At 43.7% G+C, this 26,866-nt stretch overlaps 1 protein-coding gene across 1 annotated transcript in view; it reads right to left on the reverse strand.

Moving 5' to 3' along the window:
• Nucleotides 1–24,677, reverse strand: part of Gad2 (glutamate decarboxylase 2) — a 73,739-nt gene extending 49,062 nt beyond the window's left edge. Inside the window, exons 1-7 of the mRNA XM_069998299.1 lie at nucleotides 24,235–24,677; nucleotides 23,536–23,595; nucleotides 23,221–23,370; nucleotides 21,963–22,196; nucleotides 17,329–17,419; nucleotides 16,700–16,812; nucleotides 11,801–11,916 (exon numbers count right to left, since the gene is read on the reverse strand). Coding sequence (XP_069854400.1) covers nucleotides 11,801–11,916; nucleotides 16,700–16,812; nucleotides 17,329–17,419; nucleotides 21,963–22,196; nucleotides 23,221–23,370; nucleotides 23,536–23,595; nucleotides 24,235–24,310 — 840 coding nt within the window. The 5' untranslated portion in view covers nucleotides 24,311–24,677. The remainder of the gene's footprint in view (nucleotides 1–11,800; nucleotides 11,917–16,699; nucleotides 16,813–17,328; nucleotides 17,420–21,962; nucleotides 22,197–23,220; nucleotides 23,371–23,535; nucleotides 23,596–24,234) is intronic.
• Between the last annotated feature and the right edge of the window lie 2,189 nt (nucleotides 24,678–26,866).

Here is a 26,866-nt window from a genome sequence, read left to right on the forward strand (position 1 = left end):
TAATGAATATGAGATAGTAACTCATTATGTTTTTAGTTGCATTCCCCTAGTAATTAGTGCTATTGAACATCAGTTTCATGTGGCTTATTGGCCATTTGCGCATCTTTGGAGAAATGCTTATTCAAGTCCTTTGCTCACTTTTTGAAGAGGATTGTTGTTATTGTTAAAGATGAACAATTCACTCAAACTTTTTGAGCATAGGCAAAAACATGTTGGAAACTGGACCTGGATCTGATAACCCAGCAGAGAGAAACTCCAAGTCAATTTTATGTAGAAGCAGCCATGTGTTATATGACTCTCAGGCTTACTTTTTGTGTGTGCATGTGAACATGTGTGTGTGCATGTGTGTATGTTCTTGTAAGGTCCGCTCCTGGATGGCGAGCAGACTCCACCCTCCTCGCAGCAAAGTCTCCACCCAGTACCTGCGTTACCTAGGCAACTGGGACACCTGGAAGAGGTCACATCTGCATCCGCTGAGGTCACATCTGAATTTGATGTGGCCACACCTTTCCCCACCCATACCCTACATAAGGGCTAGCCCAGGCCCAGACTCTCCCTTTTTCTCTCTCTGTTCGTTTCTAGCTCTTGCTGCTCTTTTCTTGCTCTCTTGCTTTCTCTCTTTCCCAGCCACATGGAGTGCCAACCTTGCCTGGTCCCAGCAGGTCTACCCCTTACCTGAATACCATGTGAGTGCTACTGTTCTTAGCCCTCTCTCTGCTCTTTTCTCTCTCTTTCCTCTCTTCCCAGCTCTCTCTCATTCCCAGGCCTTTCCCAGCCACGTGGAGTGCCACCCTTGCCTGGTCCAAGCAGGTCTACTGAATAAACCTACCCCTTATCTGAATACCACGTGCGTGCTGGTGCGGTTCTTACTCACCTACCTCTTTTTAAAAACCTAACAGTTCTGGCGCTTGAACTCAGGGACTAGGTGCTATCCCTTAGCTTTTTCACTCAAAGGCTCTACCATACTTCCAGCCTTTTGGTGGTTAAGAGTCCCATGGACTTCTCTGCCGGGTCTGACTTTGAACCTTGATCCTCAAATCTCAGCCTCCTGAGTAGCTAGAATTCAGGTGTAAGCCATGAACACTTGGCTTCTTAGGCTTTCATCTCTTCCTACCAAGAGATTCCATTTAGTTTCTTTTAAGTTTAGTACAAGTGTGTGCATTCAGGTGAGAGAAGTTGGCCCTACATCCGTATGGGCAGCTCACTACCCAATCTCTATGCTTTTGGTTCCTGATTCCCTGTAGGATTCTATCTTCCAATGGCTGTAATCACAGTTGTTTAGAAAGCTGAAAAAGGCTAACCTAAGGCCAGCTGTACTGCATCTGCCCATCAGCCTCCCACTATTAACTACAGATCATTAAGCTGTCCAAAAGGAGAGCTGCTTCCTCAATTTACATCTCTAAAGGGCTGCTGACTGGAATTTTAAGTCATGCTTCCATTGTCAATTCTCTTCATATGCCCACTTTCCATATCTCTGAATTCTTAGACATACAACACATGAACTCTTCACACAGATTTTAGGACGTATGTTGAATAAGCAAGAAGAAATCACATTTTTAACATCAGGAATCACCGATTAAAAAAAAAAAGGACACATGGAAGGGAGGGCTTTGAAAAGCTCAGTGTAGCTAGAAGTACTGTAAAAGGGTCATTAGCCTCATTTTACAGCCTCAGAACAACAAAATGGATGGTTGTTACTAAGAGACCTGGGAACTGGGAGAGAAAGCTTAATTGGGCCAGGCTCTGGACAGATGCATGATGCTCCCCGTACCCCGCATTCCCTCTCAACATCACCCCTCCAGCATTATCCCCCTAAACCAGTGTTCTGTCTTTCAAATTTAGCAGAGGCTGGCGTGATCCCCAACAGAGGTTCTGAGGAAATCACCTCTCATTGCTGGCAGGGCCCTGCGTGGAGGGGCCAGCTGCCCACACTGAAAAAGCACAAGCTCCTCAAACCACGCCCCTCAGTGAATAAGCTCTCGAGCATTCAAGTGCAAAATGGCAAATTGGGACTAAGGAAGAGATTCAGGGCACCTGGTCAGTGAGCAGACGCCTTCTTGTCTGGTCCTTAATGAGGAAGAATAGAGATCCTTAAATGAGGAGCAATTACCCAGGATAATTGATCACTGTACCAAATACTGCAGATTTAAAGGAAAACACATGCCTAAATAGAAAGCTTGAAGATAGGGAATGCAGGTGATATGAGGCATGAAAAAGAAAATTAGGTACCTGACACTGAGCCTGTTTATATTTTCAGGAAAGGGAGCAGAGAAATAGCTAGATGTCATCCACAAATAGCAAGGGACACAGGGAAGAAGAATCTGCCAGGGGTGGGGGGGTAGGGGGACTGGAGAGAGGAAGAGAGGCACTACCTAATGAGGAGGAAAGAGTGGAGACAGCCTAAATGACACATCTCTCTGTGCCGATGAGACAACACATGGGGAGTCATTTAAAATCCTTGGCACCATGTATAATGGAACCACTTGTAGATGAACCAGAGGGAGCAGCATCCACCTCACCCCACCACTCCTGGATGCTAAGGAAGCTGGAAAACAGGTGTCCAGAGAGAGCAAAAACAGAGGGCATCGGGCACAGGTGACACTGTAGCTTTTGGATCTAAGTGGTTGTGCCAGTGTGGGCTGTGGGGGTAAGCTGCTGTGGGTGGCTTCAGAAGGCAAGCTTATAAACAAAGATTAGAAGCTTCAAGGATTCAAGTTTGTTCCTCAATAATAAAAAATCTTATGATACTCTGTCAATAGAATAGCTTCCTTCCTTCCTTCCTTCCTTCCTTCCTTCCTTCCTTCCTTCCTTCCTTCCTTCCTTCCTTCCTTCCATTTGGGAAACATAATAATAGGCCCTTAATATAATTCCTTGCTTATTTAAGAACTAAGCCCTAACTTCAAACTCTACTACAGAGCTATAATAACAAAGACAGCATGGTACTGGCACAAAAACAGACCTGAAGACCAATGGAACAGAATAGAAGATCCAGAAATAAATCCACAGGCCTACAGCCAGCTGATATTCGACAAAGGAGCCAAAGACATACAATGGAAGAAACACAGCTTCTTCAACCGCTGGTGCTGGGAAAACTGGGCAGCCACATGCAGAAAACTAAAAGTGGACCCCAGCCTATCACCATGCACCAACATCAACTCAAAATGGATCAAAGACCTTAACATTAAACCTGAATCTCTGAAACTACTGCAGGACAGAGTAGGAGAGACACTTGAACTAATAGGCACAGGAAGGAACTTCCTGAACAGAGTCCCAGGGTCACAACAAGTTGGAGAGAGACTCGACAAATGGGACTACCTTAAAATAAAAAGTTTCTGCACAGATAAAGCTATCGCAACCAAGCTAGAAAGACAACCAACTAATTGGGAAAAAATATTTACCAGCAATATATCAGACAAGGGGTTAACATCCTGTATATACAGGGAACTCAAGAAACTAATCCCTCCCAAACCTAACAAACCAATTACTAAATGGGCAAGGGAACTAAAGAGGGACTTCTCAAATGAAGAAATAAAAATGGCAAAGAAACACATGAGGAAATGTTCATCATCCCTGGTGGTGAAGGAAATGCAAATAAAGACAACCCTGAGATACCACCTTACCCCAGTCAGAATGTCCCACATCCACAAATCAGCCAACGACAAATGCTGGAGGGGATGTGGAGAACGAGGAACGCTATTACACTGCTAGTGGGAATGTACACTCATACAACCACTTTGGAAAGCAGTCTGGAGGGTCCTTAGAAAGCTAAAGATTGACCTCCCTTACGACCCAATCATACCACTTTTAGGCATCTACCCTGAACAACAGGAACCAATATACAAGGACACATGCACCTCCATGTTTATTGCAGCACTGTTCGCAATAGCTAGGATATGGAAACAACCTAGATGCCCCACCACAGATGAATGGATCCAAAAATTGTGGTATCTATACACAATGGAATATTATGCAGCCATTAGAAATGACAAAATAATGGCATTTGCAGGGAAATGGATGGAGCTACAAGGAATCATGTTGAGCGAGGTAAGCCAAGAACGAAGAGACAAACAGTACATGGTCTCCCTGATAAGTGGATGATAAATCCAAAATGTTAGGTGATATGACAAAACTAACAGGACTTAAGAAACAAAGAACTCCCACTCATCTGGTTGAACCACTACCAAATATCCCCATGCTGCTGATCACATATATGGTATATAACATGTGAGCACCGTTATATGTTACAGACTGTGATAGACAATTTGCTCCAGGAAAGTTAGAATGAACTTGTGACTTTAAATGAGCATCATTATTCCACAATACTGTGAATTTCTGGAAATTAAGTAATCACTTAATCACAATCAAAAAAAAAAAAAAGAACCTTGGGGAAGGGAGGGAGGGAGGGGATGGTAGGGGGAAAACAATGGAGGGGGTAACAATGTTCAAGAGGAAGTGTACTCATTGCCTCACTCATGTAACTGTAACCCTCTGTATGGTATCTTTACAATAAAAAAATTTAAAAAAAAAGAAAAAAAAAGAACTAAGCCCTATTTCCATTTAAAGGTGTAATGGATGTTAAAAATCATGTCTGTCTGTCCTTCTTCTCTGTCTGTCTTGGGTCTTACACTCTCTGCTTTTTTTTGGGGGGGGGGTCTGGTCGTGGGGCTTGAACTCTGGGCCTGGGCGCTGTCTCTCAGCTCTTCAGCTCAAGGCTAGCTCTCTACCACTTGAGCCACAGTGCCACTTCCTGCTTTTTTCTTTTTGCTTATGTGGTGCTGAGGAATCGAACCCAGGGCCTCAGGCCTGGAAGGCAAGCCTTCTACCACTGAGCCACCTTCCCAGCCCCAACTCTCTGCTTTCTTGCTAGCAGCTGGTGCTCTACCATTGGAGCCATGCTTCCAGCTCAGAATTTTTCTGGTTAATCAGAGATGGAATCTTGAAGACTTTTTTTTGTGTGTGCCTAGCCTGGTTTCAACTAGCATTATAAGCACAAGCTGCCCATGTCTGGAATTTTTTCCTCTTCTAGTTTTTTAGCTATAGATAATCTAGACACAGGTTAGATGATTCAGCTTATATTCATAAAAGACATGTGGTGAAAATGGGTTTGTACAGTTGTGTTGGGAAATAAGAAGGCTGTCTCGAGTGGTATGAGTTTCTGCAGTGGAAGGTGGAGTGAGAATAGGAGTATTAGGCAGAGGAGGCCTGGACTGGCCTTTCCATTCAGCCAATACCAGAGGGTGCAGCACAAATGCCTTTACTCTTAATGTGGACAGTATATCTTGCCTTACTTTGGGGATGATAGAGAGAGCAAGCTGAATGATTAAACAACAACAACAACAACAACAACAACAACAATGCTCTGAGACAAACCAGTTCGGAGAGTCTCAGCATACCAAGTTTTCTTTTTCTATTATAAGTTAGACAATTGATCTGAGCTGGGACCAAAGGCTCATTATGCCTGTAATCCTTGGCAGGCTTAGATCAGAAGGATCATGGTTCAAAGTTGGTCTGGGAAAAAAAGTTTACAAGACTCATTCTGAATCAATAGCCAGGTATAGTGGCACTTACCTATCTCCATCCTAACTATGGTAGAGGATCAGACTAAGAATAATTCAGCTTTGGCCACCCTGGGTAGAAAACCCAGTGAGATTCCATCTCAGAAGACAAATTGAATATGGTGGCATATGGCTGTCATCCCAGCTATGATAGGAAGTAGAAAATAGGAAGATTGTGGTCCAATCATGTGCTCAGGTAGGAAGTAAGACCCTATCTCAAAAATAACCAGTGTGGAAAAAAGGGCTGGAGGTATGGCTTGGTGGTAGAGCACCTGCCTATCAAGCACAAGGCCTTGAGTTCAAACCCCAATACCACTGAAAAAGAAGAGTCTGAAAAGCCATATGAATTCTTTCAAATCATTGTTGTTAGTCACATACAAATGATTTAATTTCCTACAGAATCACAAGATCAGCTTCTGCTAGTGCATAAAGATGATTCAAGACAGTCCTCAGAATATACCTATCTCATCTTCCTGTCCACCCCTCAGGCTGTCCTGATTCAGTCCATCCTGGTCATCAGTGGGCTTGCTAAATTTGTTCTTTTCTTTGTCCTGTTGTTTTCCTGGATAACCCTTCCTTCAGATAATTATATAGCTCTACTTTTCACTCAGTGGAAATCATAGCTGGCATTTCAGATCTACAGAGAGACCCTTTGTGATCACCTGTAAGATAACCCATTCCTACTGGGTCTGGTACAATACAGTAAATGTTTCTTAGAGGACTTGGTTACAGGTTACAGTTGATAAGTATTCGGTGGACTTGTTGAGTTTATGTTCAGAGAACAAATATAGGAACCACTATACTATTAATTACTATAAATCTCTAGTCAAAATATTAATGCTGAAGGTAGCTTAGGTGACTAGAGCCAAATGATGGTGGGCTGAGTGGATCCCTAATATCTCTAGCCGAAGACCCATTGGAAAAGCAAGCCCAACCCTGAAGCCATAAGAGTCTTCTCCAAACAGAAAGCAGCTACAGGCTCTTGATCCACACTAGCTACTTGGGGGAAAGAAGCAAGCTTGAACAAAGAGAAAGGATTAAATTGGTTTGGGAATCTCAGCTTTTAACTCATCTTGCATTCCGTCAATGGTCTGCCTGCTAGCTCTGTCAGTTGTCCTTAGATTTGATCCATTTGTACGAGCCATCTTCTTCTGTGTTGGTGGAGTGGATAGATGTGTGTGGAGGAACAGTGAACAGAGATGGCTGGAGATTGTTACATAGCAGAGATCCCCAACTAGTAGATCTTGAAGCCCAGTCTATAAATGAGACTAGAAGCTGCTTGTATTACCCTTTCCCCTTGTCCTCTTCCTTCACATTGGAAGGAATACACCTCTGACTTATATCCTGTTCATGCTAAGATCTGAGAGAAATGATAGCTTCAAATACCTTAGGAAGACTGGTAGGTTCTGTTCTTGCTTCTGGTCATTAATTGGCCTATAAGAGCCTTCTGCTTTCTAAGACATCTGAAGCTGGTATTCTGAGACCATCTTCTTGCCTTCTAATTATTATGACTTGGAAGGAAAAGAATCTCCTAGATGTGTGTTTGGAGATTCCATGAGATTCAGAGGTCATGTGGCATTTCTAAGACTCCCTTATTATTCATGCTCAGTTCTAACTAGTAGTTTAAAGTAACCACATTTTGAGTTTGTACCTTACATGTATGTTCCAAGTAAGGCATGGTATGTGCAAATACTTAACATCAATAATAAGCATACATTCATCTACTTTGGCCAATCAGTCAACAGTAATTTACTTTCATGGTCTGGGGAATTCTGAGATGAGTCAATGAAAATGTGGAATGGAATAAAGCTAAAATAAGACAAATCAACCCAGATTTGGATTCTGGTTCTGTTTGGGCAAATTATTTTCTCATTCTGAGCTATTGCTTGCTGAACCCCCTTAGGAATTTTTCTCCGGGCACAACTATGAGAAATGTAGCTAGCAGGATCATCCAGCATGTAGTAGGTGCTCACAAAAGTGTAATCCTTCTTATTCCTCATCCTTCTACTTAACGTAGTAATATCTTTAGGTCTTCCTAGTTAGCCCAAATGAAAATTTGAAAGCTTTAAACAAAATTAATGTCAATTTGCTTAATTTCAGAAGCATTCGCCATATGGCGTTGGTAAGGGAATCTCAAATTATGTAAGTAGCTACTGAGAATCTAAACTCCCAAAGCTGTGAAGCCTTGAGCATGGCTCTGGTATTTCAAGAGGCAGGATATATCCAGCTTAAGGAAGCTGTTTATTCCCAGCCATGTCTCTAACTCACTGCCTAGATCTGCCTCCTGGATGGGCTCAGCAATTTCTCCCTGTGGGACCCTAGTGGGTGGCTGGTTATAGCAGCAGTGAGGATCCATCTGTGGATACTCACTCAAGCCCAGCTGTGCTCTCTTGTACACATCAGCTCCATTCTTCCTCCCAATAGCTATGTAGCTATATATTATCATTCCCATCACAGAGCCAGAAAAAGGGAAGTAAATGACCTGGGGTCATGCCAAGAAGGTGACAGAGCAGGACTGAGCATCATCATTTCTAATTCCTTCCAAAGCCTGTGGGTTTTGCACACTAAATCTGAAGAAAAGTAGTAGGTCTACCAGTTATTTCTGACCTGGCCTTTGGAGTAAGGGAGAATCAGTCACTGGAAGGGAAATGGGATCTCAGGACCTCTGAAAAGCGTGATTGTTCCCACCACACACCCATCTTCTTTCTTTCTCCTCCAGGACAACCTGTGTTCCCTGAGGGTAGGCTCTGAGTCTGTAGTTCTGTACTGTGCTGAGATTGTTGTCTTTCCAGTGTCTGGCTTGGAGCAGACTGGAGGAAGGAAGGAAGTGGTTCTCACTGCCTCAGCCCTTTGCCATTGCAATGAAACTACCCTCAGGAAAGAAAGATATTTAGGTCTTCACCACTCACATCTCAACATGGATTTCAGGGTTTTTCTGAGAGTAACTTTTGGTGAGACAGAGTGGAAGAAAATACAGCACGAGAGTGATGAGGGCCCTGAAATGAAAAAGCAGGCACAAATGTAGGAGCAGAGCAGGATTGCTGAAGGCACACTGAATTCACTTTATGTTTTCACTTACTGTCTGTTCTCTCGGGCTAAGTTTCTTCCTAATAGGAAACACTGTTTTATGGCTGTTGTCTTTTTTCCAGGCTGCCTGGTCCCTCCCTCCTTCCTTTTCTCCTTCCCTTCCCTCTTACATCCTTTCCTTCCTTCCTTCCTTCCTTCCTTCCTTCCTTCCTTCCTTCCTTCCTTCCTTCCTTCCTTCCTTCCTTCCTTCCTTCTTTCCTCTCTTATTTTCTTCCCTCTTTCCCTCTCTCCTTCCCTCATTCCTCCCTTTTTTCCTTTCCATTTATTTATTTACCATTATTGTTTCTTAGAAGAGTTACTTTTGAAATAGAAACCCTCCTGAATATGTGAAGATCAACTTTCTAAAGTAGTTGTTTAATTACTTCCCCACAGAGGTGGGTAGAGGTGATGAGGGGCCAGGGAAGACCACTGCTGACAGGTTCCTGGAGATGTGGACATGAGCTGGACTTGCTGTGTGAAAGTAGAATGAGTTAGTTATGGTAATTTGCCTAAAAGATTCTGTTGTCTGTTGTGATTGTGAAGAAATCTTTCCTAGATGATATGCTGTTTCATAGAAGCTATTTCTGGAAGAGCTCCTGTCACATGAGGAACTAAAGAGAATATGAAATTAAGCTATGATTCAAGCTTTCAAAGGACTCAGAGCTACAGATGTGAATTACTGAGCTGGAATTTTAGCTTATCTCTAAACTGGCTTTTTAAGAAAGGACCTTGAAGTCATTCAATTAATTTTTGCTAAGCCTTTCTTTTCTAGAAGGTTTGAGGACAGTGATGGTTCCAGCAAAAGATGAAGGCAGAACCAAATGGTCTTTATGATACCTTCTGATTCTGAGATGTGACATTATGTTTTGCAGGAAAGTAGACATAGACCTCTGGCCTTGTAGCTTAACTATAGTCTCTTTTTATAGCTCAGTGATTTATTTCCTTTGTCTAATGCTGTTTACAACAATGCTATTTGCTTAAGTCTGTACCATTCAAATTTTGTAAGAAAAGGGCTGATTTGAACAAACAGAATTTCCTTTATGTGAATTAGGTGAAATTCTAGTCTGTTTTGGTGACCAGAAATATGTTGGGTGGTCCTGGGGTGGGATTGTAAGAAAGAGACAACAGGGTCATGAGAAAACAAAAGATGACTCTTTTGTTCCCACATGTGATGCAATAAACCACAGAAAGTCTAACATAATTGCCAACTCTGGCTCAAGACCTGCCAAATGATAAACTCAATGTTCAGAACACCAGAAAAGAAGAGTAAGTTGACCTGGTTTAATAGAGAAGGAGTTGCTACTGGCACTAAAACTACCATCATAGGAAAATGCAACAAGATGCTACAGGTGAACTTAGAGCATCAAGTAGCAGTGTGAACATTCAGTCATTCAACCCAGTAATTGAAAGAGCAATGTTGGACAGTTGGGAAACTGAGGCTCTGGGTTTGGCTCTGCCATTGACTGGCTCCAAAGCTTGGGAAAAAAGATTCTTCATTTCTGGGGCTTATAAAACAAGTGGTTGTTTTTCAAAGATACTTAACATTTATGTAGCATCTCCTATGCTCCAAGCATGAGCTGAACATCTTCTAAGGCTCTCAGTTGGTTCTCTAAAGGTCTTGGCAATTTCTTGAAGAATAGGAAGAAAGTGGCAATAGCCCTGTCTCTGCTATTGGCTGCCCCTCTCCTTGCTGGATCATCATGGCAGGTTCTCTATCCTGCTTTCTCCCTGATGGAAAGGACTGGCATTGTTTAGCCTGGACATAAGGCACTTGAGAAAGGTTTATGCAATTTTTATTTAGCCTGTGGAGAGCTATCTGTGGAACATGTAGAGACAAAATAATTCTACACATTAGTTTGTAAAATCTGAGAAGACCAAGGGAATAGGCACCCTTGGCCTAAAGGCAGAAGTGCCCAGGCTAAATGATGAATTGAACTCAATAGTCTGCTATCTACAGCATGAAGGATCTCTTAAGCCTAACTCAAGGGTAAGAGTGAGACATAGATCCTCAAGAAAGTTTGCTAATGAACCATCATTAGTTTTCTTGACTTCCTCAACTACTAGGATAGCAGTGAGTTTTATCCACTAGCCTGTACTTGTTTTATGTTTCCTTGTTAGGAAAACTCAGAGACACATTCTACACAAGACAGGAAAAGGAAACAGTCTTTAGTAGATCTGAGACTGACTATGGCTCCCTACTTCTTCCCACCCATATCTCTGTCCTTAGTCTGTGGACAAACCCTTCTCTTTCCTTCCTGTCTCCTGTTTCCCTGGCCTGAACAGGCCCCCTCTGGCCTTCCAGCCAGCTGTTTTCCAGAATCCAAGGCAAAGAACTACAAGCCAAAGATCATAAAGGGAAGATCATGTCTTTTGAGTTCATATAGCATCTAATGTCTTGCTGATTCTTGTCAAAAACACAGCTCTTGGTTGGAGCCAAGCTACAACTGTAGTGTAACCTCCTTGTTGCTGTACACTGGGATGTGAGAAACAACTGGTTGTCTGGTAGCAAAAGCTGTTTATGTGAAAAGTTGGGCCACTCTCTTCAGTCCCTAGAAAGTAGCTGGAAGAATGGCACAAACTCTTTCAAGGCAGGAGAAGGAATGTGGAGTTCTCTGCCACAGCATTCAACAAAGAAGACCCAAGCAGGTGCCAACCCTGAGCTAACTGAGACAGATCTGGCCCAGGGCTGAAATATGTAGACCTCTCTGCTGTTTCTTAGGGTGCTGAAAACCCTGGATAAGGCTTCCAAATGGCTCAAGTCACCATGAAGGTAGGTTATTTATTTGATGAGCTGGTCACACTTTTGATCTGTAATATTGTATGAGTAGGGCAATGTGCAGTTCTGATTACATAGAGCTAGATAACATTCCAAATGAGCGCATAATTATATTGCCTTCTCTCCTCTTCTCTCCCCCCACTGTGTGGCATCACAGAGAACTCAAGAGTGGCGACTAGAGAGTAAACAACAACAACAACAACAACAACAACAACAACAACAACAACGAACTTTCTGCCTCCTGAATGTTGGAGACAAGGATGCTCATTGGACCCATTGCTTTCTCATTGTGGCCCAAGAATAATCTGGGGATAAAACATTCTTCGCCGCTTTCCCTTTGGCTGGGATATGTTATGAACTAGCATGGACCTTACACTCGGCAAGAACAGAAACACACACGTACGTGCTCGGACGTGAAGGCGATGAGCCTGGGAACCGCAGCCATTCCTTTCTCTTTGACTTCCGGAAACATCTTGTAGCGGGCGATCAGCATGGCATACATGTTGGAGATGGCACCACCTGGAGGACACAGAGACACCATTACTGTTCCTTGTCATGATCCTCATCAGTCAGTCCACCTGCCAGCGGGGCCTTAGTCCCTATTTCCACTGTCCTGGGACACAGGAGGAGAACGCCTCAGGGGAGATGTTGAAAACTGCATTGGCTGTCCCTTGAACTGAATTCTCAGACTCAAAGACAGGAAGGAAGAGGGTTCTGAGAAGGTTCCTTGGGCCCAGCTGTAAGATGGAACCTATCTGTGACACTCTACTTTGGTCACTAAGGGCCAGGATTAAATGATCTCCGAACTCTGGTATTGCAGGAAGACACTTTTTAAGAAGAGAAGTGTCTCACGTCTTAATTTGTGAACGTGGTTATTGTATAGTAGGTCTATGAAATCCCAGCTATATTTTGCTGGTGACTGGTTATATATTTTCATTTCCTCTAAATACCTTGTGCTTGGACTGACAAAAAAAAAAGCTTCTATTAATGTGGGCTGTTAATAATTCTTACAGAATGTGAGATAAACATCAACCCAGTTCATCATACTCATCTCTTGATCATTCAAAAACAGTTCTTTCTGCTTAAAGATATTCTTAAAATAGAATTTAGGTGAACACCTTATTTCATAAGTATAATAAAAGAGAACAATTCTGAACACTTTGGGGGGGATTTTGTATCATAAGGGTTTTTTGAATGTCCTGAGACTTTCCCAGATGTAAAATTTTATAATTCTTTTAAGACAAGGAGGAATACTTTAGTTGAATTGTTAAGTAAATAATGTACCTTTCGGTTGATAATTTATCCTTAGGTCTCATTCCTCTTCATTTTTCTAAGACAAAGTGCACATGCTATAAGGTTTTTATCTCATAACTAGGGTCTCAATTTGATAAACAAAGGAAAGGGAGCTTTCCCTAAAGTTTTTGGGTAGCAGCTTAGATTTTATTTTTTTCATTGTTGTTGTTTGTTTAGTGTTTTGATTTTTTTTTTTGCCAGCTAGAGAAAGGTAGACTGCTACAATGCAAATGAATTCACTGGCATGGAAGGCACAGGTACTACCTCATTGGCTTGGCCTATGATGTGAATGCTTTGACTTGTCTTTTCTCCTGGTGTCTGAGGGGCAGAAAGGCTCTGGGCCAAGTTGAATGGCCTATGCAGGGCTATGACCTTTGCTTCACAAGTCCTGGGCTCTGACCCAGGCAGGCCACCTGCCACAGAGCAGTCATTGCCCAGATTCTGGCATCCTCACCATTCAGAATGAGGGCACTTTCTACCTTTCTGGACCCCAGAGATATAGTATGAGCAGAATCTAGGTCAAGTCTGCTCTGAAGAGATAAATTGTTAGTAGGCTGAGATAAGATGCTAGATAACGAATCAGCTTTTGAAAGAAATTTTTTCCCTCTAGCTCATGATTTCTCAGTGCTGACACATGGGCATTTGGGGCTTCACAATTCTCTATGGTGAGGGTTGTTCTGGGCAATATAGGATGTTAGCATCGTCTATGTCATCTATCCATTAATTGACTTCAGCATACCCCTCCTCCAGTTATTAAATATGATAAATAATAATAATAAATGTTAATAAAATAAAAAGAATAAAATGGGTCTATAGACATTGTCCAGCATTTCTTGGCAGAGGCAGAGACAGAATATCCCCTATGTGATAGTTGCAGGTTCAAAGAGTAAAGAGGGGAGAAGAGAAAGGGGAAATGCACAAAGGAACTGTTCTTTACAGAACAACTATCCAAGATGGCTTTCATTTTCTTTTCTTTCTCACATCTCATTTTGTTGCTCAGTCACCCTCCAAGCTGAAGGTTTTGAGTGAAGGAGCCCATGGACTTTCAGATAGAATAGATTATCTTGTGAAACACAATCATTCCTGCCCTCCTAACTTCTTTATTCTCTGCATATACTACATAATCTTATTCCTATGATATGAAAGGATTTGTGACTAGGGTAAGCTTTCCTTTTTGCTTATCCTTTGTGATGGGCAAAGCAATGAGGACTGATCCAGTTCTCTCTGGTTCTTAGGTACAGGTGACATCACTTAGATAAGAGGATTCCTTCTAGAAGTCACAGTGGGCTTTTCACAAAACACACAGCCTCTGAGTGTTACAGATGGGGCAGAAAGCCCACAAAGCTGAGCTCTGTATTCAAGTTCAGTCCTAATTTTGTACATGGGACCTTTAGATCACATGTATGATTTTTCCCTCTCCCCACTCCTTTCCAGTCTTAAGACCCTTTATCCCATCTAGACAGTACTTGACAAACCGTCCATTAGCAAATAAGGATGCTATGTGTGAGCCATCTGCCTTCTGTGATGTCCCTCTCACAGGAAGTCAAATAGAAACATGTTGCCAGTCTTCTCTGCTGCCAACTCTACAGAGGATTATCTATAATACACTGTACCATGACATTTGCAACTTCCATGTTGGCATGATAGCATGTGGACCTACATGCTCCAAGGAAGAAGCTATGGTCAAGCCTAAATCTACTGTTTCACCTATATCTACTTGTCCATCATCCGTAGGATGGAGGAATAGGTGACAAGTCCATACCTAGCCCCAAAGAACTGACTATGACAATTCTTTCTCTGGATGTATGTTTTCCAGGGTAACGAAGATCCCAGAACTGACCAGATTAATTAGGCCTGACTCCTAGTCAGGTTTCTAGATGCAACAGGTACAGCTGTTCTCTTCCTACGCCTTTAAACTATTAAACTAGAGATCTTGATGCTATTGGCATACCTTTGGGAGAGCTCAGCACTACACCCATCTAAATGAGGTAGAAATGATGCTGATCCCTTGTGAAAAATACCTCCAAAGCATCAATTTCTGGCAAAAAGAACAAAGCTAAACCCAGCACCAACACAACAAACAGAAATACTGAGTACTAAATTCCGTGTGTGTGTGTGTGTGTGTGTGTGTGTATGTGAGAGAGAGAGAGAGAGAGAGAGAGAGAGAGAGAGAGAGAGAGAGGTGCCAGTGGCTCTATCTGCAATGCTAGCTACTCAGGAGACTGAGGAGACTGAGATCTGAGGATGCTGGGTCAAACTAGCCTAGGGAGGAAAGTCCATGAGATTCTTTATCTGTAATTAACCATCAAAATAAACAAATGAACAAACAAGAAGAAGTGGGGCTGTGATTCAAGTAGTGGAGCTCAGATTTGAGCACAAAAGCTCAAGGACAGCATTAGGTTCTGAGTTCAAGCCCCAGAATGGGTAATAAACATAAAGATAACTTAAGATTCAATAATTTTTTTGTTGTTGTTGTTGGTTGTGGGCCTGGGTGCTGTCCCTCAGTCCTTCAGCTCAAGGCTAGTGCTCTACCACTTGAGCCATAGCACCACTTCCAGCTTTTTCTGTTTATGTGGTGCTGAGGAATCAAACCCAGGGCCTCATGCATGCAAGGCAAACACTCTACCACTGAGCCACCTTCCCAGCCCCTTGATAATTTTTTTTTGAAAAAAAAAAAGACTCAAAAAGGAAACCAACTTTTTTTTCCCCCGTGAGCACCTGATAAATGTGCTCTCAAAAGAGAAAATGAAATAAAAGAAAAATAAAATAAAATAAATAGAAGATCTGAGCTGGTAAACAAACACACTTAAGTGTTAGTCTTCAAGACACTATTTCTTGTTCATCATTTATTCTTTCTTTGTAAATTAATTCTCCTCTGTCTCTTCTACTTGTCTGAGTAGATTTGCAGAAGAGAGATTAGGACTGTGGGCTTTGCTTTGCTTGACACAATGGCAGGTGTGGCTGTCTAGTGGTGTGGTCTTAGTGTAACTGAGGACACCTCCCTCCTGACACTGATTAGGTAATGATCTTCTTTTGCTTGGGTCAGTGGCTCTCATTTCCCACTGCCTTCCTAACTTCTATTTTTCTTCTGCATCAAAGCAAGATCACACCCATGACTCAAGGGCACAGCTTTTGTTTCAGGTTCATTCTCTGGACTGAGAGAGGTATAAAAAATGGCTTTTATAATGGTGATACATGGAAAAGATTGGATGGCATGATAAAGAAGAGGAGGAATGAGAAATCTCTGAACGATTAACCCCTCCCCCCCTATTTTTAGCTCTAAGGAATTATCTTCTTAGAAATTATGTGCCCTTTCTGAAATTAGTGTAAAATCAGCCTTCCTGCTGTTTCAAAGACTAGATGGGGCACATAGGCGCAACTGAGTAGATCTGCCTTTATATACACCTTGAAACAGTGAATGTTTTATTAAATTAAGCTACCTTTTTCTCTTTACTAATTCTAGGAAGCAAATTAGTGGATCCTATTACTAGAAATCTTTATTCCACAATCCTGTACATAGGGCCACAGTAGCAATTATGGGTGAATAGCATCTCTGTTTATGCTCTTTTAAATACAAATAATTGCAGTTTGAGTATGGGATAGTTAGGTTGGAGAGTTTTTTTTTTTTTTTTTTTTTTTTTGCCAGTCCTGGGGCTTGCACTCTGGGCCTGGGTACTTTCCCTCAGCTCTTCAGCTCAAGGCTAGCCCTCTACCACTTGAGCCACAGTGCCACTTCTGGCTTTTTCTGCTTATGTGGTACTGAGGAATCGAACCCAGGGCCTCATGCATGCAAGGCAAGTACTCTATCACTGAGCCACCTTCCTAGACCAAGGTTGCAGATGTTTTTAATGGGCATATGCACTTCACCACACACATATCTTTTATCAACAGACAGCCTATACAACCTAATCAGAAATAGAGACTATATACTTTTCTTAAGTTCGTACAAAACAAGTCATATCAGGGAAAAACCACCACAACAATGCAAAGAAAAGTTGAAATTGTGTACCAGGAGAAAATATCCCATCACCAGAGCCTCCAGGCCAGCCAACAATTTCTCTCATTTTCTTTAGTGTGACATACTCCAAAAGCACAAATACTGGAGCAATCTCATAGGTGAACCTGAAAGATGAAAATGGCCACATGGATGTATGGAACAAAGAAATAATTTACACATTAGACTACCTACAGATTGTTTTTCTCTTTCAAATCTACATTTGCAGAGATTTTGATAATAACATTAAGAAGAGAGAAATTGTTGATAAAGGTTTTTCTAAAAGGTTTTCTCATTTTATTCTATAGCTCTAGAGTTGTGTTTCAGTTATTAGCATGAGATAAAAGGGAGGTTTACAATAGTGAATAAAGAACATTGTAGAGTTATACTATGTAAAAGGCAATATTAGGTCCCATTTCTCTTTCACATTATACATAATTACAAATCAAAAATGCCATAGAATCTTTCTTTATAGTTTTGAATTTTTATTCTTTGCATCAAAGATATATCATGGCTATTTCCTATTAAGTAAGAGTGAGCTCTTACATAATTCTGGAGTTAGTATCCCTAGCAATTTAAGAGGAGACTATGGGATCTCTCTGATAATTACCCTAGATTATACAAAAGCCTGTTCAACTACTTACATGTTAGTGTTTGCTGTTGATGTTAGCCAGTCTGCTGCTAATCCAACCATATCCAATCCAGTGGAAAGTTGATTGAAATATCTGGGGTGCCCTGAATAAGAAAGAAATACTAGAGTCAGGATTGCATCCAGTGAAGATAAATGCCATTAAAACCACATATTTTTTTCCCAGCTAAAGGTCCTTGAAAGATCTTTTAGTAATAGGAAATAGACATTCAGAAACCCAGTGTGCACACACATGTAAGTACAAGAATACATAAGCATACACATACACATAACCTTGCCTACAGCCACAGAGACTACTGAGTGTGCTAGTATCTCTTAAAACACATTTTAAGATCTTCTTTTTAAAATGCTCTACAAAAAACAGAGAGCAACATTTGTCTTGCAGTCTGGACACTGGACATCATCTATATATTCAATATATTTTCATACTAGAATGCACTGAAACCTAAAGCAGTTCAAAGATAGATGAGTTCTTGTTTGCATTTGGGCTGTTGGAAGTCCTTTTCACTGAATGGTTCTGAGAATCAGTTACACCACAACATCTGCCAGACATGCCAACATTTGGAATAGTATCAGTGACAAATGGCTGATAATCACAAAAGACAAGGCAAAAATGAGAAAATAGGACACTCTTGAGTGATCTGCCCTGGATTCAAAAGGTGAAGAGTGTCTAAAGATGGCAGGGTCAAAACTAACTCTTATCAATTCTTCTCTGCCTGAATATTTAGTTATAAACACCAGAGTGCCTACATAGTTGAGATTTAAAGTCCAGTTCAGTCAACATCACTGTCTTGTCAACAAGATACATGAAGATATATCCAGAGGCCTGATTGGCCCATTTAGTGGGGCTTATCTAATTAACATCTGGCTTTCTCTGCAATTCTCGAAAAGGGTTGATGTCCACATACTCTAGAGGCTATTATTTTTTTAAATGTGATTATAAATACCTTTTCTTCTTGTTCCATCAAAGTCTATCAATAAACCAGGGCACTGGCTTAGCCACAGAAAGTTTGGATGACAAACAATTATGGAAATAAACATCTGATAAAAAAGGAATCTGTCACTTGCTGGACACCTGTCTGCTGTCTGGGGATGTGATAGGCTCTCACCACCAGCTCAGGGAAAACAAGATAAAGGATGGCAAGGGGGGGGTGGGTGGGGGAGCAGGACCAAAAGTCAACACATAGCTTATCTCCCCAACTGGCTTGCTCTCTTATCAGCCTCAGACATGTGGCCAGAGAATTAGACTCTGGGAAAAGACAGGAGCACATATTAGAGGGCCTGGAGCTCATGTATGTCTTGGTAATTCCCCAGCACTGTTTCATCTCCCTATGGCCTGGCATGGTGTCTTTTCTGGTTTGCTCTTTTCTATGTTCTTTGATGCTGACCCCATCAAGTTTACCCATTCAGGAAAGAGTACTGGTGCTGCTGCTGATGTGTGAAACAAAGCCCCACTCCTCTCTGCCTCATTGACTCCCCATCTCATTACAGTTCACAGCTGACATCACAGCCAGCCTCTCACACCCAGATGCCCCTCCATTTCTCTATCCCTAAGCTATATTTTTCCAAGTGGAGAAATGAATAAGGATTAGCTCCATCTACTCTTTCCACTCATATGCATTTCCTGGATAAATTTACTCTCTCTTGTCACACGGGATTTAACTCTATGTAACGGTGGCATTAAAGCCTTTGTGTAACACTGGGAGGGATTCCAAGGTGTGAGCTGTGAACACAAGGTTGCTGCTTCAATTGTTGGGTTTCCCTCCCACTATATAATTTTTGACCTTGGTCTCCTATTTTCTCCTACATCACAATTTTCATTCATGGGTACTGTAAAAATATGGAGGGAGGTTGTTTGACAAGTTAGAATAACATGCTCTTTTGATTTCTGGCAGAAATATCTCCCTAGTTATATTTGTTCTTCTGTGGCCTCTACAGACTGCCTGAAAGGGCTGCTCAGTGAATCCAATCAAGACTAAAAGTGTGAGATCATGACCTGAGCCTGCCATTTTGTCCCAGCAGTCCTGGGCACCCCAGAGCTGCTGGGACCTGTGAGGTGGGGTGAAGGGTACACAAATGGGAGACTCTCCTGGCTATGTATAATGTGGGCAGCTAGGGAGACAGTACGCTGGAGATGTGAAATTAGGGCCTATGTCAGTCCCTAGAGTGTCCTTCTATAGTGTGTGCACTGGGAAAAATGCACAGCCTAGGGAAAATCCCAGCTTGTGCTCACAATCAGTTGAGGAGGGGCCCAAAGTCATCCAGATTGTTGTTTATATACTGGCAACCTGCACAGGGTCAGCCTTATCTATTAACCATTCCATGCCATTTGTCTTGAGACTGGATTAAAGATTGAAGACTACATTAACCCCATTTTCCTCATTCATGACCAATACCAAATCTAATAATGCCTGCACACATGACCAACAATTCCAGAACCCTCACATTCCCTGAAGTTTTCTGTTCCAACATTTCTTTTGCAGAGGAATTTAAACAAATACATTGTGAATACTTCTTTTCAGAATAGTCCCCCTCCATTGCCTTTCATTTTTTCTGGAGCTTAAGTGGAAGTCAGGCTAAGGTCTTTGCATAGAAACCAGATAATAGCATGCACTCCTAAAAATCATCTTCCAAGGATGATGAAAATGCTGCATGATAACAGGAATGACAACTGTTCTGGAAGGCTCTGAATGATGCTAGTTGACAAATGAAATAGAGCACAAAATTTATAAACTTGCTAGTTGAAGAGACAATGTGGCCATCTTTAATGTTTTTTGGAATGTTATTGGGGGAGAGAAGGTCAGAAGACTAATCATGCTGCAAATAAAGTCCAGATAGTCCATCAGTATTGATATACTTTGCTTATAAATCCAAGTGAATCTTGGGATTTAAAAAATCTAAGCTTTGAATAAAACGCATCAGAGTAACACTTGACTAGCAGTTCCAAAAACATTATAGCAAAGTCTACGTGTTGAATTGTCCTATCTGTTCCTGAGGCTAAATGATTCCCTGATAGAAACATTCTTTGCATTGACTTGCAATTCCCATTATCTTAATTGTGTACATTGCATTTCAAACACCACTAGCCTTTAAGAAGATATAAAACATTTTTACAGATTCCATTTTGGTTTGGTAACAATATAAATAATAAGTACCAATTTACCATTACCATAGTTAATTATTAGGTAAGGGGAAATCAGTCAAATAAAGATGCAGGAAATGCTGTGTGTGTGTGTGTGTGTGTGTGTGTGTGTGTGTGTGTGTGTGTGTGTGTTGGTAATGAAGGAACATCTTTTATTGTTTACTATATCCAAACCCGAGATTATCTAGGAATATTCATTCAAAATGATAGCTAATAAATCTTCAAAAAATCAAATCATACTCCATAGATCAACAAGTTAATTCCTCTCCGTAGTTCTGAGTCTATAGTCTGACAAAAGTGGATAATAATAAATACAATAAATCAAACTTCAAGACTTTCTGTATGTAAAAAACTCCTTTCTGTTGATATAAAGAATGCTTGCATCCTCCCCCATGATAAAAATCTCAGAGCAAACATTCTATCATGTTACTTGTTAGTTAGAATCATCAATCCCAACAACTCATCCACAAAAATAATATTGATAATTCACCAAGCAAAAAATTGCAACATAAAAATATGACCTTTATGATAATTAGTGCTTATGTAATATTGTAATTTTTTAAGTTAGCAAATCTTTTAAAGGCTACAAATCAGTTTAGATATACATGGCTTTCTTTTTCTACCAGAAATGCATTCATATAGATTTCTTAATGATAAATGCCACTGTTGCTTATGTATCAGGATGGTAGACAATGTAGACAAAACCAAAATATTCACGACCAGGGTAATAAAGATCTCATTTTGTGGAGATATTTTTTAAAGTCTGGAATGCATTCAAATAAATATTACACCTGCAGCTATAATATGCATAAAATATGAAGGAGCCTGTGAACAAAACAAAGGACAGATCACAGCTATATTAGAAATATATCCTCCTCCCTCCTTATTCAAAGGCTGTGAAAGACACACATCCTCACACAATACAGCTATATTGCTAAATTAATCTACAGTGTACTTTGCTTGGTATGTCTTAATACCTCTTTAAAAATAGGAGAAAAACTGGAATTCAAATCTGAAGTCTTGGCCATTGGTCACTAGCTCAATGCCTACATAGCTGATTTAGTTCAAATATGGTTAGTCCAGTTTTTGTCTGGGTCTATGCCAAAGAAATTACCAGCACTACACTGGAATCCAGGCTTTTGTTGGATTATACCTTTAAACATTTCCATATTTCCCTTCTTTCTCCATTTTGGGTGAATTTTTACTGGCCCCTGCTGACAAATGGTTGCTTCTACACCACTGTTAATCTCCATGGCCAAATACATGCTATATAAAGTCTTATGATTTACACTGCTAATGTTTCTTACATTAGCAAATTCATATGCATTAATAATAGCAGAGTGCTTTTGATTTGAATCTTTGCAAATGATGACAATAACTTCATATTTCAAAAATAATTGCAACTCCATAACACAGGAAATATTTTTATAGAAAAAAATTAAAGGAATAAAAAGAAAAAAACTTTATTATTTCTGATAGGACAATACCTGTTTTAATTGCATATTTTAGAGTTGTTTGGCAATGCATCAAAATTTCCTCCAAATTTTGTGGTTGGTCGGCCAATTCCCAATTATACTCTTGAAGCAGCTCATTGGGATAATGGAAATCAATCACTTTGGTTGATCTATCAAAGCTTTTCACCACATACTGAAGCAAAATGTCGATTACATTCTGCAGAAACGCCAAAGTGGGCCTTTCTCCATCACATGCGGGTAGCAGATCTAAAGAATGGCATTAAAACGACACAATTGAATTTCACCAGGAAAATATTCACGCAGATCCCGGTTGGGACATTTTTCTTTCAAATGAGAAAATTTTAAAACAAAGCTTTTTGGAAAGGCAGAGCATTTGGGGGAGCAAGGAATAAGGGGAGGCATTTTTCAAAGATAGTAGGAACAAACGAGAAATTTTAATGTGTCCTATGGAAATTATTTTCTTTATTTACATCGATCCATTGTTTTGCTAGCTTGCTTTCTTCTCCTTTTCTCTCCCAAAGAGTGTGACTACATTTATCTATTCTGTAAGGGTTCGCCCTAAATGTTCTTTCTTGGATTTAAAAAACCATGGTAAATGTTTGTGGAAATCCACCACATCCGAAATCTTTGAGAAATGCCTTCTTGTAAACTAGGGAAATTAGAACATGCAAAGCTGGCTTGTTGAATGCCAGCTGTTTCCAAAGCGTGTGTGTGTGTGTGTGTGTGTGTGTGTGTGTGTGTGTGTGTGTGTGTGTGTGTGTTGGCGCGCACGGGCGCGCGCGCGCGTGTGTTGGTGTATAGCATGAGCATTGAAGACTGGGTGTGTAAGCACACAGGAGCGCACAGCTCTCCCTGGAAAGAAATTCCTCTGTGAAGTCGCAGCTACCAAACCACTGGTAATCGAATCTAAAGACGTAAACCATCTCAGCAATTCGGAAGGATTGTAATAGAAACCCCAGTGATCCCCGGGATCTGACTACGAGGCGCCAGGAGCGTGCACCCGCCTTCGCCATCGCCATCAGCAGCTTGGATGGCCAAGCTGGGAAAAGGGCCGGTGGGCCCAGAGTCGGCTCACAGCGCCAAGGCCCTGAACAGGGCTGATTCTGCAGGCCCAGAGTTCCTGACTGAAGATTCTTCTAGGGCCCACTAGTGCCGGCCTCCCGCCCGGGCGCCTTTGGTCTGGCTCCCAGCCCTGGGCGTCGCCAGGGCCGAGGTGGACGGGGCGGAGCCAGGCACCCGGGTGGCCCGGGGCTCTGGGAGGCGCCCTTACCTGTTGCGTGGAGAAACGCGTAGTTGATGTCCGCTTTGGGGCAGCTGCATGGCTTCTGGTCGCAGGTGCAGGCGACTTTCCGGGGGGCGGCCTTCGGGGGTTCGCTCCCGCCGCTCTCCGCTGGCTTCTCCGCGTCTCCATACAGCAGGGCTGGACAAGGACACGCATTGCGGGCGTCGGTCAACCGTCCACCAACCCAGACCCCCACTCCCTCCCCCCGACCCCGTCCCAGCCCTGCCACCACACGGGTGCGGGTGCCACGGCGAACCCCCCCCCCATCTCGCCCGTCCTCCTTGCCAGGGCACAGGCACTCACCGCACAGCTTGTTTCCGATGCCACCGGTGAACTTCTGGGCTACCTGGCACCAGGCTCGGGCTGCCAAGGCAAGCAGGGCAGGCAGTGAAGCAGAAACACAACAGACGGGCGTGTGCAAGTTCGTTGTGGGTGGACAGCGTCAGGAAACCCCGATTCTGGAAAGGGGGTGCCTACCTCGGGAGGGACTCAGATCACCCTGGGCAGCCCCCGGGGCATTGGGCAACCGAGGAGAAGCTGAATCCCTGACACTTTGGCCTTCCAGGAGCCGCTCGTGGCCACAAACTCCCTTCCCGCGTCCCCAGAGCGAATTTTGCTAGACACCAAGCCCGTCGATTTCCTGCACTCTCCTTCCAGATCGAGAATTCTCTGTTCCCCTTTGCTTTCTTCATCGCCCCTACCCCGGGGTCTAGACATCAAGGGAAAGATACCCCGGGTCCGCGGCATTCGATGTTCTAGAGGAGCCGCATCTTTTAGGAGCCCCCCTCTCCTAGCTTTTCAGGGGGAAGGGGCTCAAGACTCTTGGGGGTTCCTTCCCCAGGGCAAAGGGCTGTGTGGGTCTCAGGCGATCAAGGACTTAGCTCCAGAGCAGGGCGAAGTGCCTGAAGTTTCCTGTTGCAGGTGGCAAAGCCTCCCTCGTCTTTCCCGCAGCCCTGTAAACCCCAGGCCGCCCTTCCAAAGCTTTATTTCCGAGTTTCCTACCTGTGCCAGGGTTTTCAGGATCCCCGGAGCCATCCTCAGACCCGAAGGACCAAAAACCGGAGCCGGGAGAGGCCATGGGCGCGGGGAGACGGGAGCAGGTCGCGTCCGACTGCCAGCTGCGGGCGAGCTGCCTGGGGCTCAGGCGCTGCGCGCGCGCGCCTGCGTGTGTGTGAGTGAGTGTGTGTGTGTGTGTGAGTGAGTGAGTGTGTGTGTGGAGGGAGGAGGGCACAGCGCGGGGACTGGCGCGGCCACCCGAGGAGAGTGGGTGTCACACGGGGACAGAATATGTGCGTGTGTGCGTGTGCAATCGCGCCCGGGCTGTGTGAGGGCTTTGGGGATGTGGCAACCCTGGAAGGCGCGGAGGTGAATCAGGGAAGGGGTCGGAAGGAAGGGAGATCGGACAGCCGGGAGAGAGCAGGGATTTTGAGCGAGGCTGGAGGTGGTGGTGGTGGTGGTGGTGGGGATGATGGATGAGGGGGCGGCGGAGTGGGGGGGGGGGAAGCAGGGAGAGGGAGGGAGCTGAGTCGTGAGTGTGCTGGGCAGACTCAGCGCCCCAAGGGGAGTCAGAGTGAGGGGGTGGGAGGCGTCCCCGCGCGCCCCAGACGCACGCGGGAGGCTCCAGGTGTTCGTGCCTCCCTCCTGCCCCGGCGCGCTGTCCAAGGTGCTGCCGCGGCCGCGGCGGTGACCTCAGCCCGGGGGCAGGTTGGGGGGCCAAGGGAGAGGTGGGCCGTGTGGCTCCGATCAGTTTTATTGGGGGTCATGGATTGGGGTATTGTTTAAGGGCTGGATGAATAGTTCCTGGGCCGCCTTCCTCCCAGCGCTTGGGAAGAGGTCGCGGCGACCTCAACAACCCTGGTAGCGCGATTAGAAAAGAGCTCGGTTTTCGAATTTGGGGGGAGGTGGGGGGAGGTGAGGGGAAGCGATGGAGGAAAGTCTCCTGTGTGAGGGTGGGCTTCCTTCAGCTCCTAACTGGAGCCTTACGCCGGCCCACCGAGCCGTGCCAACCCTGGGGCGCAACATTCTCGTGCAGCCAAGAGCTGGGTCTCGGGGACCCAATGCCCAGTGTGTGACTGACGGCTGGAGAGAGAGACTGCTGATTGAGGCAATTAAAATCCATGCAGGAGTCTATCGCCGGGGACCTCAGGCTGGAGGAAAGAAATAATAGAACGAACGAAACTTCTTGGAAGGGAGCAGAGGGGCGCAGCCAGAGCCTCTAGGATTGACGGCTGATGGGAGGGGGAAGGGACCCGGCCATTTGGTGACCTTGAACCACCGAGGGGTGGAAGGGCCAGCTGTTCACGTGTGATTCGAATTCAAATGTGCGTGGAAGGCGCCGATGGGGTTTCCAACTAAGCAGTCTGGGCTTTCCAATCGGAAAGAAGGTACATCTTCTTTTAAAGGCCCTCAAACCAGTAGCTTTCCCTTGCCCAAAGGGAAATCTGTACTGTACAGAGATATACCAGGAACGCAGGATGGGTCATTTTTGAGGCTTTTTAAAGAAGGAGAACTCTTTCTTTCTTTCTTTCTTTCCCTCCCTCCCTCCCTTCCTTCCTTCCTTCCTTCCTTCCTTCCTTCCTTCCTTCCTTCCTTCCTTCCTTCCTTCCTTCCTTCCTTCCTTCCTTCCTTCCTTCCTTCCTTCCTTCCTTCCTTCCTTCTCTTCTCCGAATATCGAAAAGGTGAGAGCGCCAGAATCGTCTCTGTCTGATGGTTTCCTTTCTCTAAAACCTATTAAACACAGAGAAGTCTCGGAGGGCTTGGGGGCCCCGTGAATTCGCGTGGCCTTCCCTTGGCAGCCATGAGGTTAGTTTCACCTACACCTCACAGCTCAGGTTGGAAGAGGGAGGGAGAGAATGACCCAGTCCGGAAAGCTGCCTTCAGCTGCCTGCGGCATCTACGCCTCGCCTCGTGTGAGCGCTTGTCATTTCCATTGTACACAAGCCTTTCTTTCTCTGACCTTCCCAACCATTCTCTAAATCTGCTGCAAATCAAACCCCGGGATCCTCAGTCGCGGCTATTCCGTGATGCTCGTTGCGAAAGGGCCATGGAGTCCCCAAGGTGAAGGAGGTGGGAGACTCACAGGCCCTAGCTTTGTCACCAGGATGTGTCATTCCCCAATCATTTCTCCCCACAAAGCGTGGTCCTCTTCCGACGTGTCCGTAGAGCTCTCCACTACAGTTACGGGATCTAAGGATCAGATCGCAGGGGTGGACATTATTGACAGCTCTCAGGGATCTGACCCTAGCTGATCAAGATAACAACTAGCGGGTTGCAGTGGCTCCTGAGCCGGCCGGGAATGGGCAGCGCAGCAGCCTCGCCGGTCTTACAGATAGAGGGCTCCTGGTTCTTTGTCAAAATCCACGCCGAAGCTTGCAACTATTTCTCTCCGTGCTGGAATTGCACGACCTCTTTACTCTGGCTGGTATTTGAAGTATAAAGATGCTTAAAAACAAACCTTCAAACACACACACACACACAGACATATGCGCTAGCGCGCACACACACACACACACACACATACACACACAAACATACTCGCCCAATAGATCAAAATAAGAGCGACATAGAAACTCCTCATCCCAAACACCTAAGTTTAACTGATTTGTGTGCAACTTAAATTAAATCCCATGGCTCC

Source organism: Dipodomys merriami, unplaced genomic scaffold, assembly GCF_024711535.1.
Source record: "Dipodomys merriami isolate MVZ:Mamm:240054 unplaced genomic scaffold, mDipMer1.0.p SCAF_51, whole genome shotgun sequence".
NCBI lineage: Eukaryota > Metazoa > Chordata > Mammalia > Rodentia > Heteromyidae > Dipodomys > Dipodomys merriami.